The sequence below is a fragment of the Felis catus genome, chromosome B1, assembly GCF_018350175.1.
Source record: "Felis catus isolate Fca126 chromosome B1, F.catus_Fca126_mat1.0, whole genome shotgun sequence".
Taxonomy (NCBI): Eukaryota; Metazoa; Chordata; class Mammalia; order Carnivora; family Felidae; genus Felis; species Felis catus.
Window position 1 is genome coordinate 32,030,156 of NC_058371.1, and position 18,827 is coordinate 32,048,982.

Sequence of the window (18,827 nt, forward strand, 5' to 3'; positions counted from 1 at the left end):
CTCACAGTCCCTCGCACTGCGCTGGGTACCTCTCTTGGGCAGCATCGAGGTGCAGCAGACGAGAGGCCCCTTGGAAAAAATCGCCGGGCTCATCAACACCTCTTGAGGGACTCGAGGGCTGTTCCACACTCCAAGGAACCCGAGGCATAGGCTCCGCCGGGCACACATCTCTGATGAGAATGGAGCTGGCTGATTTAAGTTCAGAGAGATTTACAAGGACAGCGGGTCGGGGTAGAAGACTCCGAGGGCTTAGTTTTTGCAGGAACCGAAATTATCCATAGACAATTGCTGGTTTGAAACAGGGTAGAAGTTTCAATCCTGTACATTTCTCTCCTACCCTCCTTTTTTCTATGGACAACTTCTATCTTGGCTTCTATGACAGTCCCGTTCCATATTCTGGTGCCCGATCTTCCTTCATTTCTCCCTTTTGTCCAAGCCAGAGCTCTGGGGTCCCAGTGCCACAGTCAGCACAACCCAGAGGCTGGGGTTTCACGTTCTCCACCCCCTAAATCAACTATTCCAATCCCTGCACCCTGGGTTTGTGCCTAAAGGGTTTGCTCGCCTTCCCCTCCTCCTCATCAGTTTTCAAGTGAATCTCAGCAGTAGGGACCTGCGCATCCTGGGGCGCGGTCTGCTTGAGCAGTCTAGGGTCGCAGTTTGCCCCTGGGGTAGAGTGGAGGCGCAGACCTGTCCCTCTCTCAAGAGAGCGGCATTTTCTGAAAGTGTGAGCTTCCAGTCCGCCCAGGCCAATGAGTAGCAAGGCGCTGTGTCCTCTAGCGGCAAACTCTCGCAGTTCATTTCTGAGCGCTCACTTACACCTATGGGATCTGGTCGAGAGTCAATTCACGCTCAAATTTGAGTCCTAAGTGAGGGGAAAGTCTCCTGAATGTAATCCAGGCTTTCGCCAAGGCCCTCCTGGTAATGAAGCCGGGAGGCTCGGGCGCAGTCGCTCGAACTGTGGAACAGCTGATTTGTCTCCTCCATGGCAGATGGTCTTTGAGCACAGATTTGCATTCATTGTCTTCAAATCTGTTTTCGCGCTGGTGTTCTAGATTTCAGCAGCAGATCTATGCGCAGATCAGAATACAAAAGGAGAAGCAAGAAAATAACACCCAGCCAGGAGGATTTTTAATAGGCACCGGGAGCTGCCCGGCGTAGTTAAAAAGCCGTCTAGGGTTTCAGCTGTTTGGCTGAGCCGCCGCCGCCTCGCAGCCACCAGCCTGCGGCCAGCAACGCGGCGACCGCGCGCCCTGGGCAAAGTTTCCGCGACTTCCCTGCTGGCTCCCCCCCCACCCCCCGCCCCCGGCTTCGCGAATTGGAATGGGGTGGGCTCTGGCGGGGGGGGGGGACGGGAGGGGGCCTCTGGGACGACACCGGGAAGCTCTCGCTCTCAGCCTACCACGATCTGTCAGCAAGCTCTCATCCGCACGGGTGCGACTCCCGCTAGTGTCTGCCCGGGGGTATTTTCCTTAGCTCCTTGACCGTTTCCCCGGACACTGTATTTATTTGCCTAGCATTGGAGCCTTGCTCTTCCCCCACCGTGCCGCTTTCATTCATACATCCTCCTCTCTCAACAACTTGTAAACCGCACACAAAATCTGAGTGTCACCATGAAACAGGAGACTTGGGAGAGCCATTCAGGGAACTGGGTTGCTTTGGGGAACGTTTGCACAAAACATAAGTGCATGTGGTCACACTCTCCGCTTCTTCACAAGTACGCACGCAGATTCAAGCCCCGAGAATGAATATGCCTCCGGCAGGCTGCAAAAATCTGCATCTAGAGGCGGGATCCACGAAGGCTTCGCGCTCCCGCGGCCGGACTGAGCGGGCGCATCCCAACCTGCAGGGTCGGATCACTAGCCTTCAGTGCAGGATTTGGGGCCCCCAGCCGACGCACGCACACGGAGTTTGGACAAGGACGCAGCGTCCACAGCTTTCTGTCCCCTTTCACCTCCCGGACTCCCGGCAACGCCGAGCGTGGCGCGCGCCGCCGGAGGACGTCGGCCCGGCCTGCCCAGCGCCGGCCAATCCCGAGCGTCCATGCAAATGAGGCTCCTTATCGGGCCGCGGCTCCGCCTCCCGCGACCGCGGCCGTAGTAACCCATTCATGGGGCCCGCGCGCGGCTGCAGCCCGGCTCCGCGGTGCTCGCAGCCACCGCCTCCTCTCGGCTCCGGGTCTTCCCCTTCCTTTTACAACTGATCCTGTTGGGGATTTTTTTTTTTTTTTCTAAATTCGAGCGGTGGGGAGGAGCAGGGAGGGGGGGGGGACCAGGAGGAAGGGGAGAGATTAGGCAGCCATCAATCTCCCGTTTCTCCCAGAACAGGTGATGCTTCTAAATTGTGATCACTTTCTGGAGGCAGCGCTGCCGCTGGAAGGATGCGAGCGACCTAGGACGGAGGGCCTCAGGCGGCAGATCTGAACTTGCGGAGGATAAAACCCAAACTTTAACTACATCAGTCCGCACCTCACGCGCGAAGCGAAGGACGGGTTATCTCCCCCCACCCCTCCCCTCCAGAGAGACTCAAACTTCGGCTCTTGATCCCTTTTCTTGGATTGCTTTTGGAGGAGACCGTTTGGTGACAGCGTTGGGAACAGTAGGGACAGTGTTGTAACTCGTATTTTTAAAGCGACAGTAGACCAGACTTTTTAAATGTTTGGGATTCAAGATACTTTAGGAAGAGGACCAGCTCTGAAAGACAAATCGCTGGGTGCCGAGATGGATTCCGTCAGGTCCTGGGTCCGGAATGTCGGCGTGGTGGACGCCAATGTCGCGGCGCAGAGGTAACGATATGGCCTCACAGTTATTACGTTCTTAAGTCTTTCCCTCCTTCGCTTTCTCTCTCTCACCGTCTCTCTGTGTGTCCCCTCCCTCTTCCCCCATCTGTCGCCCTCGCCCCACGCGCTGGGGCTCGACCCAGGGCAGGCAGGTCGCTGCAGTCAGGGGGACACTTACTCCCTAGCCAACACTCAAGTTTCCGAACTGCCTGGGTCGTCTGTGTTTCTCCCCCATTCCTTCCCCACACACCACTCTTTGGGAGGAAAAATAGCAAAGTGGCATCCAACGCCTTGCAGCTCAGCCCCTAGTCCTGCGATGCCAGCCCGGAGCGGAGCGTGAGGACGCGAGCTGGCAGCCTCGGCCGCCGGAGGAGAGCCGGCTTCCCGGCGACTCCCGGGCTGCGCCACTCCGCGTGCAAGCGCCTCTCCTCCCGCAACTTGCCGGGTGATTCCTGGAGGCCGGAAGCCCCGCGGCCAGATGGCGGCGGCGGCGGCGCGAGGAGTGGGAGAGGCCGGAGCCGCTGCTGGGAAGGCAAAGCGGCTGGGAGCTCCGGGAGGAGGGGGTGCAGGCTGGAGGTCCAGGCGCAGAGATAAAAACAGTGGACTAGACGCACGGAGGCGGGGGTGAGGGGAGAGAAGAGATTAAAAAGAAAAGACGAAGGAAAGAGCCGCAGAAGAAAGGCGAGGAGATGGGCCGCAAACGCAGGGATCACCAGCCTTTAGTTTTGCTAGTTGCTGAAGTTGACTTTGTTTCTAAGCGTCCGCCTGCTGAGATAGTAAACGCCTTGTCTAGGATGACACTCCACGGAGACATCCCGGTCCCCTTCCCTCATCACCACTACTGAGCTGGGATTTGTGGTCTGCGCGTCCTTGTCTTGGAGAGACAGCCTCCTTCCCCCAACCCCAAAGTGCTCTCGAACTTCTTCCCACGACTTCAGCCTTCCTATCCGTTCTCCTAGCCATCTCCCTCTAAGTCCTAACATCACGCAGAGAAATAACTCCTTTCCCAGGCCAGCCATGTCTCCAGGTGTCCCGGGTAGAGCGAACCAGCCTCCACCCTTGGAGGAGAGGAGACCGGGGCTGGCGGCGGCTGCCTCCCTTCTGCCCGAGCCCCAGGCACGCCAGTATCCCCAAGGCGGACAGCATAAGGCGGCGACGGCTTTCCGCAGCCGTCTGGGTACTCTCTGGGCTCAACCGGGAGAAATTAGGCAGCTTTCTAGAGAAGGCTCAGAGGCGCATTTCCTTAGCCAAGCACCTTAAAGACACCTTCCCTACTTTCCTCCTTTCCCCCGATCAAATAATTGTGAAACTTGGAATAGGCACCCCGAGTGGCGGGTTCTAGCCAAAATTTTACACCATTCAAAAGAGTGAAAGTGCTCGCGCCCCAGGGTAGAAGGCCCAGCGATACCGGCGCCGCGGGGCAGCACTGGCCATCTGCGCGCTCGCCTGGGCCCTGAGACTTCTGTTAAATGTGATCTGGCGGCTAGTTTGTCCCCGGCCGCGACGGGTCTGCAGGGAGGTGTGTGCGCACACTCAAAACGCTCGAGGGCGCCTCCCGGGTCCTCCAACATGGGTTTCGCGGTCAGCGGGTTTGGCTGGCGCCGCCGGGAGATGCAGCTTAAGCGGGGATCCCTCTGGCCCCAGGCGAGGACGCTCTCTGCCTCTTAATAACATTTTGGCTGCTTCAAGCGCAGCAGTTCTGGGGGCGGGGTCCCCAGTATCACGTTGTCGGCAGTGGCCCTCGATCCCAGGTCCCAGGGATTCCGCTCTGCCACTGTCCGGGGCGCAACTTTTCGGAAGAGCGAGGGAAGCCGGAGGTGAGGCCTCTCCCTGTAGGGCCAAGGCTTGGGCTCTGGGTTTCCCGCCCGCCCCCAAGGCGTTCCCAGCCACCAACTTTTTGGAGAGAGCAAGGAGGGCGTAGCGGGCAGTAGCTCTAGGACAGGACAGAGTCACTTCTTCAAAAGTAAGGAGGCATTTATTGCTCTAACCCGGGGTCCTAGCTCCAAATCCTGATCCAGCCGGCGGCGCCACCTGAGGGTGAAGATAGGGGCGGCCCTGCGGGATAGGACTTGGGCCGCCTCCTTAGGGGACCGCTTTGAGCCTAGGCCCACACCCGAGATCCTTTGGGCTCCACTAAAGGCCTGACCGTGAGCTGCCAGGCGCTGGGACTCCCGGAGGCTGGAACAGCGGGCGTGGCAGTGGACAGGGCGTCGGCTCCGCCAACCGACCCCTGTGGCCGCGGCGACTACTCTAAGGAGTCCGTTCTTCTTAAACCGAACTGAAAAAAGATCTGAAGGGCCCAGAGCTCTGGACCCGGGACGGGAACCCTTGACCCTCCTCCGCGGTGCTTGTGTGGGACGTTGGTAACATTGTGTCTTTCTCTTCTTCCCTCTGTCCGGTGGCCCCCTCGGTGTCTCTTCCTGCGCAGCGGAGTCGCCCTGTCCCGGGCCCACTTTGAGAAGCAGCCTCCCTCCAACTTGAGGAAATCCAACTTCTTTCACTTCGTTCTGGCGCTTTATGACAGGCAGGGGCAGCCGGTGGAGATCGAGCGCACAGCCTTCGTAGATTTTGTGGAGAACGACAAAGTAAGCGGAGGTCCCCCCTCTTCTCACGGCCTAATAACTACCACCTTGCAGAGCACTAAAGATTCCATCTGTCACTCGCGACACTTTTCCACTCACATCATCAGGGATGATAAATCGAGGCTTCTGGCCCAAGCCTCTAAATCAGTCGATTTCCCGGCGCCTCCTCCAGACTCCGCTCCCGCACCACACGCTGCGGGGGGGGGGGCGCTGGCGGCTCTGCGCACCTAGCCTCCGGGTCAGTCGTAGAGCCTGGTCCTGGACTGGCCGCGGAGTAAACGCCCTTCAGACTAGAGCATGCCCTTCTCCGGATTATTTATTATTTTGCACCTGCCAGCGCCGGCAGAGTGGGGAGCTACTAGGTGCAAACCCAGAGCCCGGTCTTGGCCCGCTTTCCCCAATGAACCTTCTCTCCCACTCTCCCTCCTGAGCGCAGTGCCTGCTCCCGACCCAGGCTCGGTGGTCGGGATTTGATCCCAGATGAAACGGACGTGTGAGGAAAGGAAAGTCTCTTGCCCTCTCTGGGCCTCAGTCTCCTCAGCTCTACAATGCCAGCTTTAGGGAAGGGGCTTCCGGAGGTCCCTCTCGAACCTGGCCCTGGGTCCCTGAGCTTGTGGCCCCAGAAGCTCCAGTCTTGGCGGGATGGAGCCGGGATGCTGCCGTGCCAAATGACAGACCTGTATCTTTCCGCCGAGAGAAGCCTTGGGGCTTCTTAAGGACCGAGAGATCCGGAGGGGCTGCCTGTTTGAGGCAGCTTTGGCCGCAGAGTCCGATGGTGGCGGCTCCGGAGGCAAACTTCTGAGGACATTTTTGAGGGGGAGGGACAGAGGGGTTGGAGAGCATCAAGTGGTCCGAGCTGTAGTAAGTTTCAAGGGTTGGCGGCAGCAGAAGCTCCTGCCCTTTGACCTGGGGCTGGGCAGGGGGTTGTTCAAAGCTGCAGGGCGAGTGCGAGAAAGGCGGCGGGAGGCGGTGTGGGGCACGCTCTCCAGTCTCTCCTTTGGGTGGGGGGTGCTGGAAGGCAAAGGGGCTCGAACGCTGCCTGTCTTTTCAGGAACAAGGCAACGAGAAGACCAACAACGGCACCCACTACAAGTTACAGCTCCTCTACAGCAATGGTGAGCGCCCAGCGCCGGCGGCTGCGCCCGCACGTGTACCCGGCGAGGAGGGCAGCTGACCTTGCCGCCATCGCTGGCCGGCGGCCTCCAGGCCTGGGGTGGGCAGGGCTGCGGGAGGCTCGGTCAGGGGCAGGGGACGGGCGGGGGGGTCTTTGCCCCCTGGACGGCTCAGCCCGCCGGCTAGCCAGCAGCCCGGAGCCTGGAGTGGCTGCCTGGGCCTCTGCCCCCACCGCCGGGACGGGTTTGGGGGTGCGGGGGAGGGGCTCCCCGGCCCTGACTTCGTGCCCGCCCCCTCCCCCCGCAGGCGTCCGCACCGAGCAGGACCTGTACGTCAGGCTCATCGACTCGGTCACCAAGCAGGTAAGTCGGAGGTCCACCCGGCTCCTCTTCTTCCCGCGTCCCCCTCCCCCCCTCGTCTGTCCCTGACCTCTGCTCACCCCCCGCGGTTTCCTGGGTCAGACTTCACTTGCCTCTCCACGTCGAATAGCAAGAACCTGTCCAACCTGGAGAACAATTTTTTTTTTTCTTTCTTCTCTCTCCCCCTTGTCCTGTTTCTTTCTGGCCGGGGGGGTGGGGGGGGTGGGGGCAGGGGAGCAAAAGAGCAAAGAGAGAATTGTTGCGAGATCGCGTCCCCCCCCCCACCTTTGCAGAAAATATGTTTTCATTAGGGCCAACTTCGCTACTCTATTATCATTGTCGCCTGAATTAACCGGGCCACAGCTCAGGTTCTGTGCTAACTCCTAATGAAGTAGTGGGCAGAGAGGGGACAAAAACCCACCCCACGATTCTGTGCTTGCTCTGAAGTCTCCTTTCCTTTGTCTCTCCGTTGCCCTCCTATCTTCCCTCCCTGCCCCCGACTCCCCTGCAGCCCATAGCTTACGAGGGACAAAATAAGAATCCGGAAATGTGCCGAGTTCTCCTGACGCACGAAGTGATGTGCAGGTAAGTGTCGCTTTTTCCTGCGGGCTTTGCTGGAAAGCGGGGCAGGTGAGCCTCGCTGGCCGCGCTCCCGTGAGCCCCCGGCATTGCCTTTCAGCAATGATGGCTGGGAGGGAGGGAGGCCTTACCCCGGGGGCCGATCCGCTAGAACTTCCCCTTAAAGGTCAGATTCTTAGAGCATATCCGTTAAGACGCTAAAAGGAAACCCACAACCACTCAGGATTTCACCGCCCTGGCATCTCGGGAGTCTCCTCCGTTACTGGAAAGTCTCTGTAGCCCAGCGGTCGGTGGCAGCGCGGGGAGGGGGCGGGCAGCCCCCGGCCGAATTTGGGGTCGTGAACTTTGCCTGAACCGGTCTCCACCCGAGGTCCGCACCGCTAGGTTCCCGCCTGTCGGGCCCGCTCTGGGTGGATTTCCAGGAGGGGCCACTTGTGGCATACCGAGTCAAAGCACTGGAAAACCTTGCAGTCCCGGAGAGGGACCACCCGAGGGTGGAGACCCCCATCCCCAACCGCCAAGGCACCTGTCTGTGATGCGGAAGGGTTTCCTTCCTCCGGGGATGTGGCTTCTCCGCAGATTTCACGAGTCCGGGGAGTTTCTGAGGTCAGGAGAAACTACTGGGTAGAAAGTGCAGTCCGTTCTTAATTCTTCATCCTTTCAAACAACCGTTTGGGTAGTGGGGAACTCAGAGCACGCGAGAGAGGGTATAAGAAGGAAACTCTTGAAAGAGGTGGTTATTTTATTGTAAAAATGTAAGCGTTGATTCCATACGTGTTTTTCTTTCTCCAAAATCCCTGACGGGGGAGAAAGCCTCAGTTCTTCCTTACTCTGACTGCTCCTGCTCCGGCGAATGTCTACCAGCTCCAGACTTGCTAGTTTTGGGTAATTGCAGGCCATCTGATTTAGCTTGGACTGTTTTATGGGCAGCTCCTAGCAGCCCCGGCTCCCTCCCAACCCAGTCAGAAAGAAACCATAACAATCAGCCATGTTTGTTTTGGTTTTGACCAAGTATTAGGAAAAACAAACTTTGCCAAATGCAAAGTTCAGTTCTGCCAGGGGCCTCAGCCGAGGGGAATAGAGCTTCCCTGCCTGAGTAGCCGGGTGAGGTGATGGGTGATGGAGTAAGTGGATAGCCACGCCATGATCCCAGGGCCCCTGATAGATTCGTTCAGAAAGAAAATACAATTCCAAGATGAACTTGCGTGTAATACCTAGATTAAATAGTCAGAACACTTTGATTTAGTTGGCTAATTGAAGGGCGTCTTTTTTTTTTTTATCCCTCTTTATACTTTTAAATGTCTTTGTTTGGAGAGATTATCTTCTTAAAAGAAAAGAAAACAAACCCCCAAACTGGCCCATTGTCTGACGAATTACACCTATCACTTTAAATAACGCTCGCACGCCCCATCCAGCTGTAGTTAAGGCTGACATGTTTATTTTTAAGCCCAATCAAATCCTCCTCATTTTATGCTGTCTAAGTAGCAGCATCAATTTTTAAAGCCTCTAGTTTAGTCTGCATTAGTAACACAATATAAAAATTTAATGTACTGTAACTTCTCCGCATTTGAGACCAGGGAAGACGCTCTGCTATTTTCTTCCCCAAACTAGAATTTAAAACACATATTAATTATGGGTAAATAAATGATCCATCGGATGGGCACTGCGCATGGAGTGTGCATGTGTGTGTGCATGCGTGTGTGTTTTGGGCGATCACTGGGATGATGGCAAATGTTGGATGTATCCAGAGGGGAAGATCTCAATTTGTCAGTCAGAGCTGGTTGATTCTCCAGGAAGGGAAAAAAGTTCTTTCTCCCACATCTTCAAGGCAAGTGCTAGCAGTCAGTGATAGAGGGATGTTCTCAGAGATTCCTGCTCATGCTTAGTTCCATCTGCATGGTGTTCTTGGGCATACCTGGGAATTGATTGCCCTGAATGGTTTCTGTGATCCTTAGGAAAAAAAAAAAAAAAAAAAAAAGATTGCTCATAAATTGATATTTAGCTTTTGGAGGGGAACAAAATAAATCTCTTTAGGAATAACTTTTTCTCTCTTCCCCAATCGTCTCTGCTCCCCTCTTCCCTGCTTTAGTTCATTTTGCCAATTATTAGCAAGGAGAAATCTAGTTGTTATGTTGCTGCCAGCCACCCCTGTGCCCTCAATGCTCAGAGGGTTAAAAGATATTATAATTTGAACAGAAGTCGTCTCAAGGCCTACAGCTGGCTAATAACAGAGTTGTATTGAGCGCGAGCAAACCCCACAGCTGTGACTTTTCGCCACAAGGCGCAGGCTAGACAGGGCCCTAATCAGATGGGCCAGCCGGGCAGTGGGGCCAGTGTCTTTATCGGCCAGATGGTGTGAATTTAGACACTTTTGTTATGCAATCGCAGGGAGGAGTTGGGGAGAAGAAAACAAAACAAAAGCCACCATGCTGTGCGCTTATTTGAGTTTGAAATTAGAGACAGATTTTTGAAAGTTGAGGGTTGAATTTTAAAAACGATTTTGGAGGGGAAAGGGCACATTCGCTCGTCTCGAGCAGGAGTTTGACTGACTGGACACCCTGTGTCCGTGGCTGGGGCTTTTTTTTTTTTTTTTCTTCTCCAGCCATCCCTCATCCCCCTTCTTTCTTCCTTTCTGAAAAATGCAGGTAAGATTCAGGATTGGGATGCAATTTTCCATATTCCCCCAGCCTCGTCCCCATGTGTTTTTTTTTGTTTTTTTTTTTGTCTCTTTCCCTCTCTAAAGACTCTGTGAGGAGATGCGGAAGGGCAGAGTCCTGTAGGCAAATTGAGAGGATTTCAGGTAAAAGGTTCTCTGAATCAGAATTAGAATAAAATAAACCAAACCCAGCCAAAGTGAGGAGGGGAGGGCCAACCTTCATTTTCATTCATTAGGGAAAAAGCACTTCTGAGCCTCTCCATGGTAGTTAGGGACACAGTCAACGTGATGCCAAGTTCAGTTTCCTCTTCTTTGTTTATTTTTCCCCTTCCTTTCCTGTTTCACAGTCTTGTTCGGTTTTTAGAAACACCAGGAACTTCAGACCTAGAGACTTGCTTATTAGAAAATAACCCTATAAAGCCTTTTAACTAAAGGAGCTGAACCTGAAGCTGGTTGCACAGGCTTTGTCTATACAGCAAAGGGAGGGGAGAATGGAGTTTGTTATCTGAGTAATTCAGGGCCCCAGTCCTCCACATCCACCATCCACATATCTGATCTCAGAGCAGTTGTTTAGAGACCGACTGTGGGTTCACGAATGTCTCCCACTTCCCACTTCCCTTTGCTTATGTTGATATTATTGGCATGAGGACGGAATGTCATTTAAGAAACCAGATTTGAAAAAAAAAAATAGTGAGGACATCTTGATGAGACATTGTCTAAAAAAAAAAAAAAAAGAAGAAAGAAAGAAAAAGAGTTAGTTTTGCCTAACCCAGAGAAATTTTAAGAAGGGCTCAAATGGGGCAAACACAATTAATTAATTAATTTCAAAAAAAAATTATTTTTTAATGTTTATTTTTGAGAGAGAGAGAGAGAGAGAGAGAGAGCACGTGCAAGTATGAGTGGGGGAGGGGCAGAGAGCCAGGGAGACACAGAATCGGAAACAGGCTCCAGGCTCCGAGCTGCCAGCACAGAGCCCGACGCGGGGCTCGAACCCACGAACCATGAGATCATGACCTGAGCCGAAGTCGGACGCTTAACCGACTGAGCCACCCAGGCGCCCCAACTCCTATTATTTTTATACCTTTACTATTTCAGTCCAGCTGCCAAGTGAGTGTCTTCTCCATCTTTTTTTGCCCCGTGAACATTAGAGATTATGCTTAAAGACGTTACTGTTGGAAAATGGAAGATTGGGTCCTAAAGTTCCTCTGCATTTTTCTTCGGGCATCGGCTCCTTCCCTGATGAGATTCCCCACATTGTGTCACACTGGCCCCAGGCTTGCATTTTTACCTGTTTTTCTTTTCCTTCAGAGAAAATCCCCGCGGAAAGCCGCTGAATTCGGCCGAGCACTCTTGCAAACTTACTCGGCCTCTTCAGAATCATTCCTTCTCAAACTAGACACAGCGGCACATCCCAACAGTGTGTGCTCTTGTAATTAAATCGTACCCAGCACCGTACACATAATTTGGGTCACGTTGCCATGCTGGTGATGTCAAAGGGGAGTCTAGCTGGAAGGTCTTTAGGTAACGAGCATGCATGGGCTTTTGAGATTGTGTTGCTGAGGAGGAAAATGTTTGCCTGAACTGCAAAGGTATTCTGCTGACATGAGCAATGGAAACAGAAGAGGAGGGAGACGGAAATGGGTGGTGATAGCGAGTTGGGAGGAGAGACAAGGGCTTTGGGACCTAGGAAAGCAGCTGACCGGCATTTTTATTGGTGTTAATCTTGCGATGGATTGAAATCTTAAAAGTTAAGACCTAATATAATTTCAAAGGCAAAATATTATTTCAGGAAGCCCCCAGTGGCAAACTCTGGTATTTAGGGAAGTGGAGACCTTTTCTCTTTTACTTCCTGCTAATTTGATTAAGTGTCTTAAAAGCTCCTAGCGCTCATTTGGTGGGACTTGTTTAGCATCTCTCAAGTATATTTTGCTTTCGGAGAATGCTGGAGTCGGTTCGCCGCGTCATCCACGCACACATCCCTGCAAGGAGGGAAGAGGAACTTTAAAAGTTTTAAAAATTCTTCTTTATTCGTTTGTTTGTACTTCTGTGGCGGACCAGCGAGGGCAAATGGACGGAGAAGAGGCAGAAAGCAAATCTGTGTCTGGGCCGGTATAAGGCTTCGGTATCGTTGCCACATGGCTTCCCTCTTGCTCTGTCGTCACCTCCAAAGGGTGCTTGGGGATCTCGCTGCCTCACAGGCTTTGTAAACCTAGAAGGGACTCTGGAGATAATCAGTCCAATATTTAAAAAAATTTTTTTTTTCCATTTATTCATTCTTGAGAGACAGAGAGAGACAGAGCATGGGCGGAGAGGGGCAGAGAGAGAGAGAGAGAGAGAGAGAGAGAGAGAGAGAGAATCAGAAGCAGGCTCCAGGCTCTGAGCAGTCAGCACGCAGCCCCACATGGGGCTTGAACTCACGGACCACAAGAGCATGACCTGAGCTGAAGGTGGACGCTTAACTGACCGAGCCACCCAGGCACCCCAATCTAGTCCAATATTTTAATTTTATATATAAGGTTGGCAAAGCCCAGGGGGGTTAAACAGATTTGACGAAACTCACGCAGCTGCTTGGTGACAGCATTGGGTCGGACGCCAGAGCCCTGATTGTCACTTGGGCAATCTTCCTATGGTGTTGCTTCACTCTTCAACAGATCGGGGGAAGGCAGTGCTTACATATACTTTGCTAATGTTTATGAGGCATATTCTCGCACCAGTGTGGATGGTAATTTTTTTTTTCCTATGCCCTGCAAGCCTACATCCATAAGCAACTACCATTGATGGTAGACCATGTGCTTGGATGAGCCAAGAGGTATTCAGAAGTCTGCAGCGGCAGCCATGTGGGGAGGTGATTTTTTTCAGTGCTTCCCCACCACCCAGCTTCCTTTGCTCTTGTCACATCTGTCTAGGTCTTTCGCGCGGACACCTTTGGAAGGGAGCATTTTGTTCTCTGCTCAGGTTTGACGGGGTCCCGCTTATCTGTCGTAATTGCCGTCGGACCTCGTCTTTCTCTCTCCCTCCCAGCTAATTCCACAAGTGGTTTTTGAGCCCCTACCAGGTACTCTGCTAGGAGGAAGCCCTGGGAGGTGGAGTTTGCAAGATGGCACTTCGCGCATCAAGTCCCATTTCTGTTCTGGACTCGGCGAAAATCATTGGAGATATCATTTCAGAGCTCCCTGCCTCGTTTTCTCCCCTATTTCACAATGTATACCATGGTTCTGGTCTTCTCCCGTCATCTTTAGAAAATGATATAAATAAATAAATAAATAGATAAATAAATAAATAAATAAATAAATAAATAAATAAATAAATAAATGTTTATAAAGTACACAGAGTTTTCTGGAAAGATTACACAAATAAGGTTGATAAGTCCAGGCAGCTACTTGGGGGTCTATTTTGTCCGTGCTCCTGCCCCTTCTTTCTTCAAATATTTATTGAGACACAAAGATCTAAAATACACAATCATAAAATCATTCAACACGGGTCTATAAGATGTGACCTTATGGATTTAAAAGTCCAATGCCCGTGGCTCAGAATACAAATATGGCTCCTGAGAAAGTTGTGATTTGCTGAGAATTACCCAGTCATAAGCCACAGAGTATTTGAGGGAGTATCTTTGGGCTTCAGGTCCAGCGTTGTTTTGAAACATGGCCATAAACTCTGTGCTCGAGCCTCTGAATGCTAAGAGGCTACCTAGGACGTGTGTATTTTTGTGAATGTTTCTATGCTGCATGCTCATTGTATCTTCCTGATTTTAACAATTTTCTTTTACTCTTTTGGTTCCTTCCCAATCTGCAGTCGATGTTGCGAGAAGAAAAGTTGTGGAAACCGAAATGAGACTCCTTCAGACCCTGTCATCATCGACAGGTAGGGGGCAAAAGTGATTAAAACGATCATTTCTGGTTTCTCTCCTTTATGAACCTCGACGCTGAGTATCGATCACTTGGGATTTGCCATAAGGTTGGTTTCATGTTATCTTCAAGGCAGAGCTAGTCCAACATGTGTTCTCTTGTTCCGGTTGGCCTTTCTTGGAAGAAGTCAGAACCTTCCTTTTTGAACATGTGTCTCTAAATCTATGCTGGGATTCTTTTCCAGGTGCACTGATGTCAACCTAATAAGGAGTGTGTGGATATTGATGGTAAAGGAGGCCAGCTCTCCTATTTGGCAGAGCTGGGTCTCACTAAATTTCTTGGAAGAGGCAGTGTACCCCGAGTTAAGCGTCATCCCCTTTGTCATTCTCCGCGATGGCTGTTGGGTTGAAGACTATCAGTTTAGATTACAGTTTAGGGGATTATGACAAACTCTCTCTTGCATCGAGGGAGATTCCTTTCTACCACAGAGCATTGCATTCTGGGTCTTCTGTTCTATTCAGAGTGGGAAAGATTCTCTGGGACAAGATGCTAATTCATTGAAATGTGATTTAGGCATCCTCAGCTGTCTGTTTTTGTGATTGGAAACAGAACTTACAAACCAACGAAGAAATACCAAATTAACTTCCAGCAATCATGTAATTTTTAAGAAATCCCATATTCCCACCCCTAATTTTTTCTCTTTCGTTAAAAAACGGAATAATTCCCTATTGCTTTTTTCTTTGGGTTTTCGTGTTTCTAGCCAGGTCCTGAAATGGATTGGAGAGACCACAGTCTCCAAAGTTGTTATTCCAATATCCCAATGAATTCTCAGTTGGGAGAATGGAACCTCTGGCATTCTTCCCAGAAAGCCAGCTTGGTTTCTTTGTGGAAAGTATAGCATAGCCCTAGGAACGGGGAGGCTGGAATCCTGATCCTGTCCTCGCCTCTGACCTTGGACAAAGCACTCAGCAGCTCTGTTCTTCCATGGTACGATCGGAGGGTACTGGCTGCCGCTGTAGGTTTCAGGAGGCTCCTGAAATGTCCGTGGCGGTTCTGCAGACTTCTCTGAGGTGCTTGGAAGAGGATGAGAACCAAATGTAAAATGTCTGTTGGATGTGCAGGGTGCTTTTGCCATCGTAGGAGGCTCACGGGGGACCAATTTTAGAGAGCTGTTTGGAATTCCGTTGTTTTTTTTTGTTTTTCTGAAAGTGCATAGAAGCTTACAATGCAGGGGTTGTAAGAACTCTCTGGGGTCGGCCATCTCCCTCATCTGATAGACGGAAGGCTGACCCGGGAATGGTGACGTGACTTGCCCACGATTGCACGGCTGGGTGGAGCAGAGCTGGCTCTAGAACACAGTTGTCTGTCCCTCTCGGCTCGTGCTCCTCTCACTGCCACAGCCTGCCTCTCCCAAGCACTGTCTGTCCTGACTTCTGTGAGTTGGATGTGTTGATCGCACGTGGCCCCATTTCCCAACTTCCCAGGATGCCCTCAGGATCCTCTGGGGGAATTCGAAGCCTATGAGAACAGCTAGATGCAGACCCAGTCCTTTCCAGGATGCACGCTGACCTCACTAATCTTCAACTCTCCTCCTCACACTTTTGCTCCCCTTTGAAGGAGGTCTTCCGACCTCATGACTATGGCATCTTTTCTTGGAATAAGGTCCCCACAAATCAGCTTTAAAGATGGTTGCCAACCCATAAATCCTAATCGGCACCTTCCATCTCATAAGCACACATCTTAATGACTCTGCACTTAGCCGTTCTTACTTTAAGAACCCGCATACGACTTGCACCCGCGGATAAAGCCTGACATATCTACGTTTTAATCCTATGTAATACGCATGGTACCCGTACAAAAGAAAGTCTTTTAGCATCTACAGAGGGAGAAGATTTTCAAATTAGGTGCTTTCATTGTTTGTGCTAGAATGCCTTAAATTCGTCTTCGAAGGTGGAAATTGTATCTTGGCTGCATATTATAGAGCTTTATGGGACTATGGCATTTACTTTTTACTATCCTGTGCACAATAAAACAGCCCAGTGATATCTCTGCATCACTTGAAATACGTGTTACTTTTGAAATGTTGCGCATCTACACACGGAGACATACCAAAGGGTGCCATAAATTGGCCATCATCAGGTTTTTAGAGTACCCGTTTTATTGTAAACAGATGCATTTATTCTGCTTACTCATTGTAGGGCTTTTGTTTGGAGATTTCGCCCTTGTCTTATTACTTCTGAATGTCTTTTGGGCTTACCCTCGCCTCCTTCCCTTCCCTGTGGATGTAAAAGGAGATGAAGTCAGGTTTCCATTTGTGGGAGGTGGGATGGGCGGTTTGTGTCATTCAGGGGTTTGGTTGAGTTCTGCATCCCGTCCCTGTGTTCAACGTCTGCCAACTTGGAAATGTTGAGATCCCCCACGAGCAGCAAACGGGTGCAAAGTAGTCTATTTTGGATTTCCTCTGAGTAAATATAGAACTCTCTTCTCTGCCCTTGTTCCTATAATGCCAACTAATTATCTCCTCCCCCTGCTCGCTCATCTAACCAGATGCAGTTAATTTACACTGTCTCTCTTTGAGTTTTCTCACACAACAGGCACGCTCCACTTTGGCTCTAGGGAGCCTGCTTATTCCCTTGGAATTGTGCATGTTCGGGGGAGGGGATGGGGAGCCTCAAGGGTGGTTCCCAAACTTTTCACCACAAAAGACCCCTTCGATCATTTTCCTTGGCCGGCCCAGCGTTTTGTCAGATTTTGCCCGCTGGACTGCAATCGACAAGTAACCAACCATTCAGCTGTAAACTCCATTTTTATTAATCAAAGACATACAATGGAATGGGAAGGAAGAATCTCATTCCAGAAATGCCCTTGATCTCATCAATGGCCAGTCAGAGTTTTGGATGGGGACAAGACAAGCAGTGTTATCACACTGACTTGATAGGCTTCCAGCTCAAATGCCAAACAACTTGACTTTTCATTTAGCCCCTGTGACCACATCTTGGGCAGATATTCAGTTTCCAATAGGCTGCTTAAAAGATGAAAGATAGCTTTTACTACCATGTGGCCCCTTCATTGAAAATCATCGGATTTTATAATAGGGTGCCCGCCCGCCCGCCCCCCATCAGAGATGTAGTTCTCTAGGTCCTCAGACTTAGCCCCAGATTAGGATTTGTTTTTTTCCTACTAAATTGCTCTCTGCCTTGATTTCTCTAGAAACATAAATTTAATTTTTATTTTCAGCTGTCTTTTCAGCATGCTTTTGTGAATTCTTGGGCAGCCCCACCTCTCTCCAAAAAGCCAGGCCAATACACAGCCCAGCAGGACTTGCTGCTGAATCACAGGCCTCCAGTAGAGCCTTCCTTCTGTGTACAAATGTGTGCGTGTCTAGAGTGGCAGTAAAGCTGATTAATTTTTAGTGTAAAAATCCAAAGTTCCTGTATGAAAGAAGAAAAAAAAAAACAAAAAAAACCCACCAAAACCGGAACAGACCAAACCAAGAATGAAACCATAATCCTTCCTTTGGTCTTCGGCCTAAATCTTGTCTATAAAGATCTGTGTGTGGTAAATAAAAATAAAAAGTCTCAAGCCGATTTACATTTTGTGGTTTCAGAGCTAATTCAGAGCTTGTTTTTTCTGGGCTGTATTCTTCTCAGACTCTCTTCTCCGTCTGGAAACTTCTTCTGAGTATCTGCTGAATCTCTGGGGCTCAGGGATAATCTGGTGGTCCGTGGGAAGATCTCTTTAGGGACAGTTTCACTGATGTAGGAGAGTGACAAAAGAGTCCTTAAAGTACCAGTTCTTGTAGCCCATAAAAAGTCAGATGGGTAGAGAGGGCTAACGTTCTTTTTGCATCTTTGTAGGCTGTCTGTGCCCATGTGCATACTGGTACGGTATTTTCTATCAGAAGGGCAGATCAGCCCATGTCTCATACGCTAAATATCCCAAGATCTTCTGTCCTGGGACATTGGTTTCCATATTTCTGAGCTGTTTCCTGGAGGGCCATTTTAAATGTTGATGTAGTTTTGTTTACTTTCTTTTTCCAGAAGCCCGACAAACAACAGAATGAACCTTATTCAAAAGGTTTACTTAAAAGTATCTCATGGGTGGGTTTTCCTGATGGTATCTTCCCTTTGTTTTAAATAAATTTTTAGGGACGCCTGGGTGGCACAGTCGGTTAAGCGTCCGACTTCAGCCAGGTCATGATCTCGCGGTCCGTGAGTTCGAGCCCCGCGTCAGGCTTTGGGCTGATGGCTCGGAGCCTGGAGCCTGTTTCTGATTCTGTGTCTCCCTCTCTCTCTGCCCCTCCCCCGTTCATGCTCTGTCTCTCTCTGTCCCCCCCCCCCCCCCAAAAAAAAAAACCGTTGGAAAAAAAAATAAATTTTTAATTGTGGAAAAATGCGCGCAACGTGAACTTGACCGTCGTAACCATTTTTAAGTGTTAACCATTTTTAAGTTCAGTGGTTTAGGTCGTTCACATTACTGAGCGGTGAGAGCCACTGCAGAGATCTTTTCACCTTGCAAAACTGTGACCGTCTGTTCTCCCCCACCCGCAGCAGCCGCCATGCTACTTTTGGTCTCTATGAGTTTAAGTACTTCTAGGGACCTCACATGAGCAGAATCATTACTGTATTTGTCCTTTGGTGATTGGCTCATTTCACCGAGCATAATGTCCTCCAAGGTCCTTCATGTTGTAGAGTGCCAGAACTGCCTTCCTTCTGAAAGCTGAACAATATCCCAGTTTGGATATATCACATTCGTTTATCCACTCATCTGTCGACAGACACTTGGGCTGCTTCAGTCTTTCAGCTCTTTGTGAACAATGCTGCTGTGAACAGGGGTGTACAAATATCTCTTTGACTGTCTGTTTTCCATTCTTTTGGGTATAGACCTAGAAGTGGAATATGGAACTCTCTTCTC

General features: G+C 50.8%; 1 protein-coding gene across 2 annotated transcripts in view; it reads left to right on the forward strand.

Annotated features, from left to right (window-relative positions):
• The first annotated feature begins 2,219 nt into the window (after window positions 1-2,219).
• The window catches only part of EBF2 (EBF transcription factor 2), a 198,703-nt gene continuing 182,095 nt past the window's right edge, over window positions 2,220-18,827 (forward strand). The window contains exons 1-6 of one of the 2 annotated variants that reach the window (XM_023252459.2): window positions 2,220-2,782; window positions 5,205-5,361; window positions 6,410-6,473; window positions 6,778-6,833; window positions 7,342-7,415; window positions 13,861-13,929. In XM_023252459.2, the coding sequence (XP_023108227.1) occupies window positions 2,652-2,782; window positions 5,205-5,361; window positions 6,410-6,473; window positions 6,778-6,833; window positions 7,342-7,415; window positions 13,861-13,929 (551 nt within the window). In that variant the 5' untranslated portion in view covers window positions 2,220-2,651. The remainder of the gene's footprint in view (window positions 2,783-5,204; window positions 5,362-6,409; window positions 6,474-6,777; window positions 6,834-7,341; window positions 7,416-13,860; window positions 13,930-18,827) is intronic. The other variant, XM_023252458.2, reaches the window with a different exon arrangement.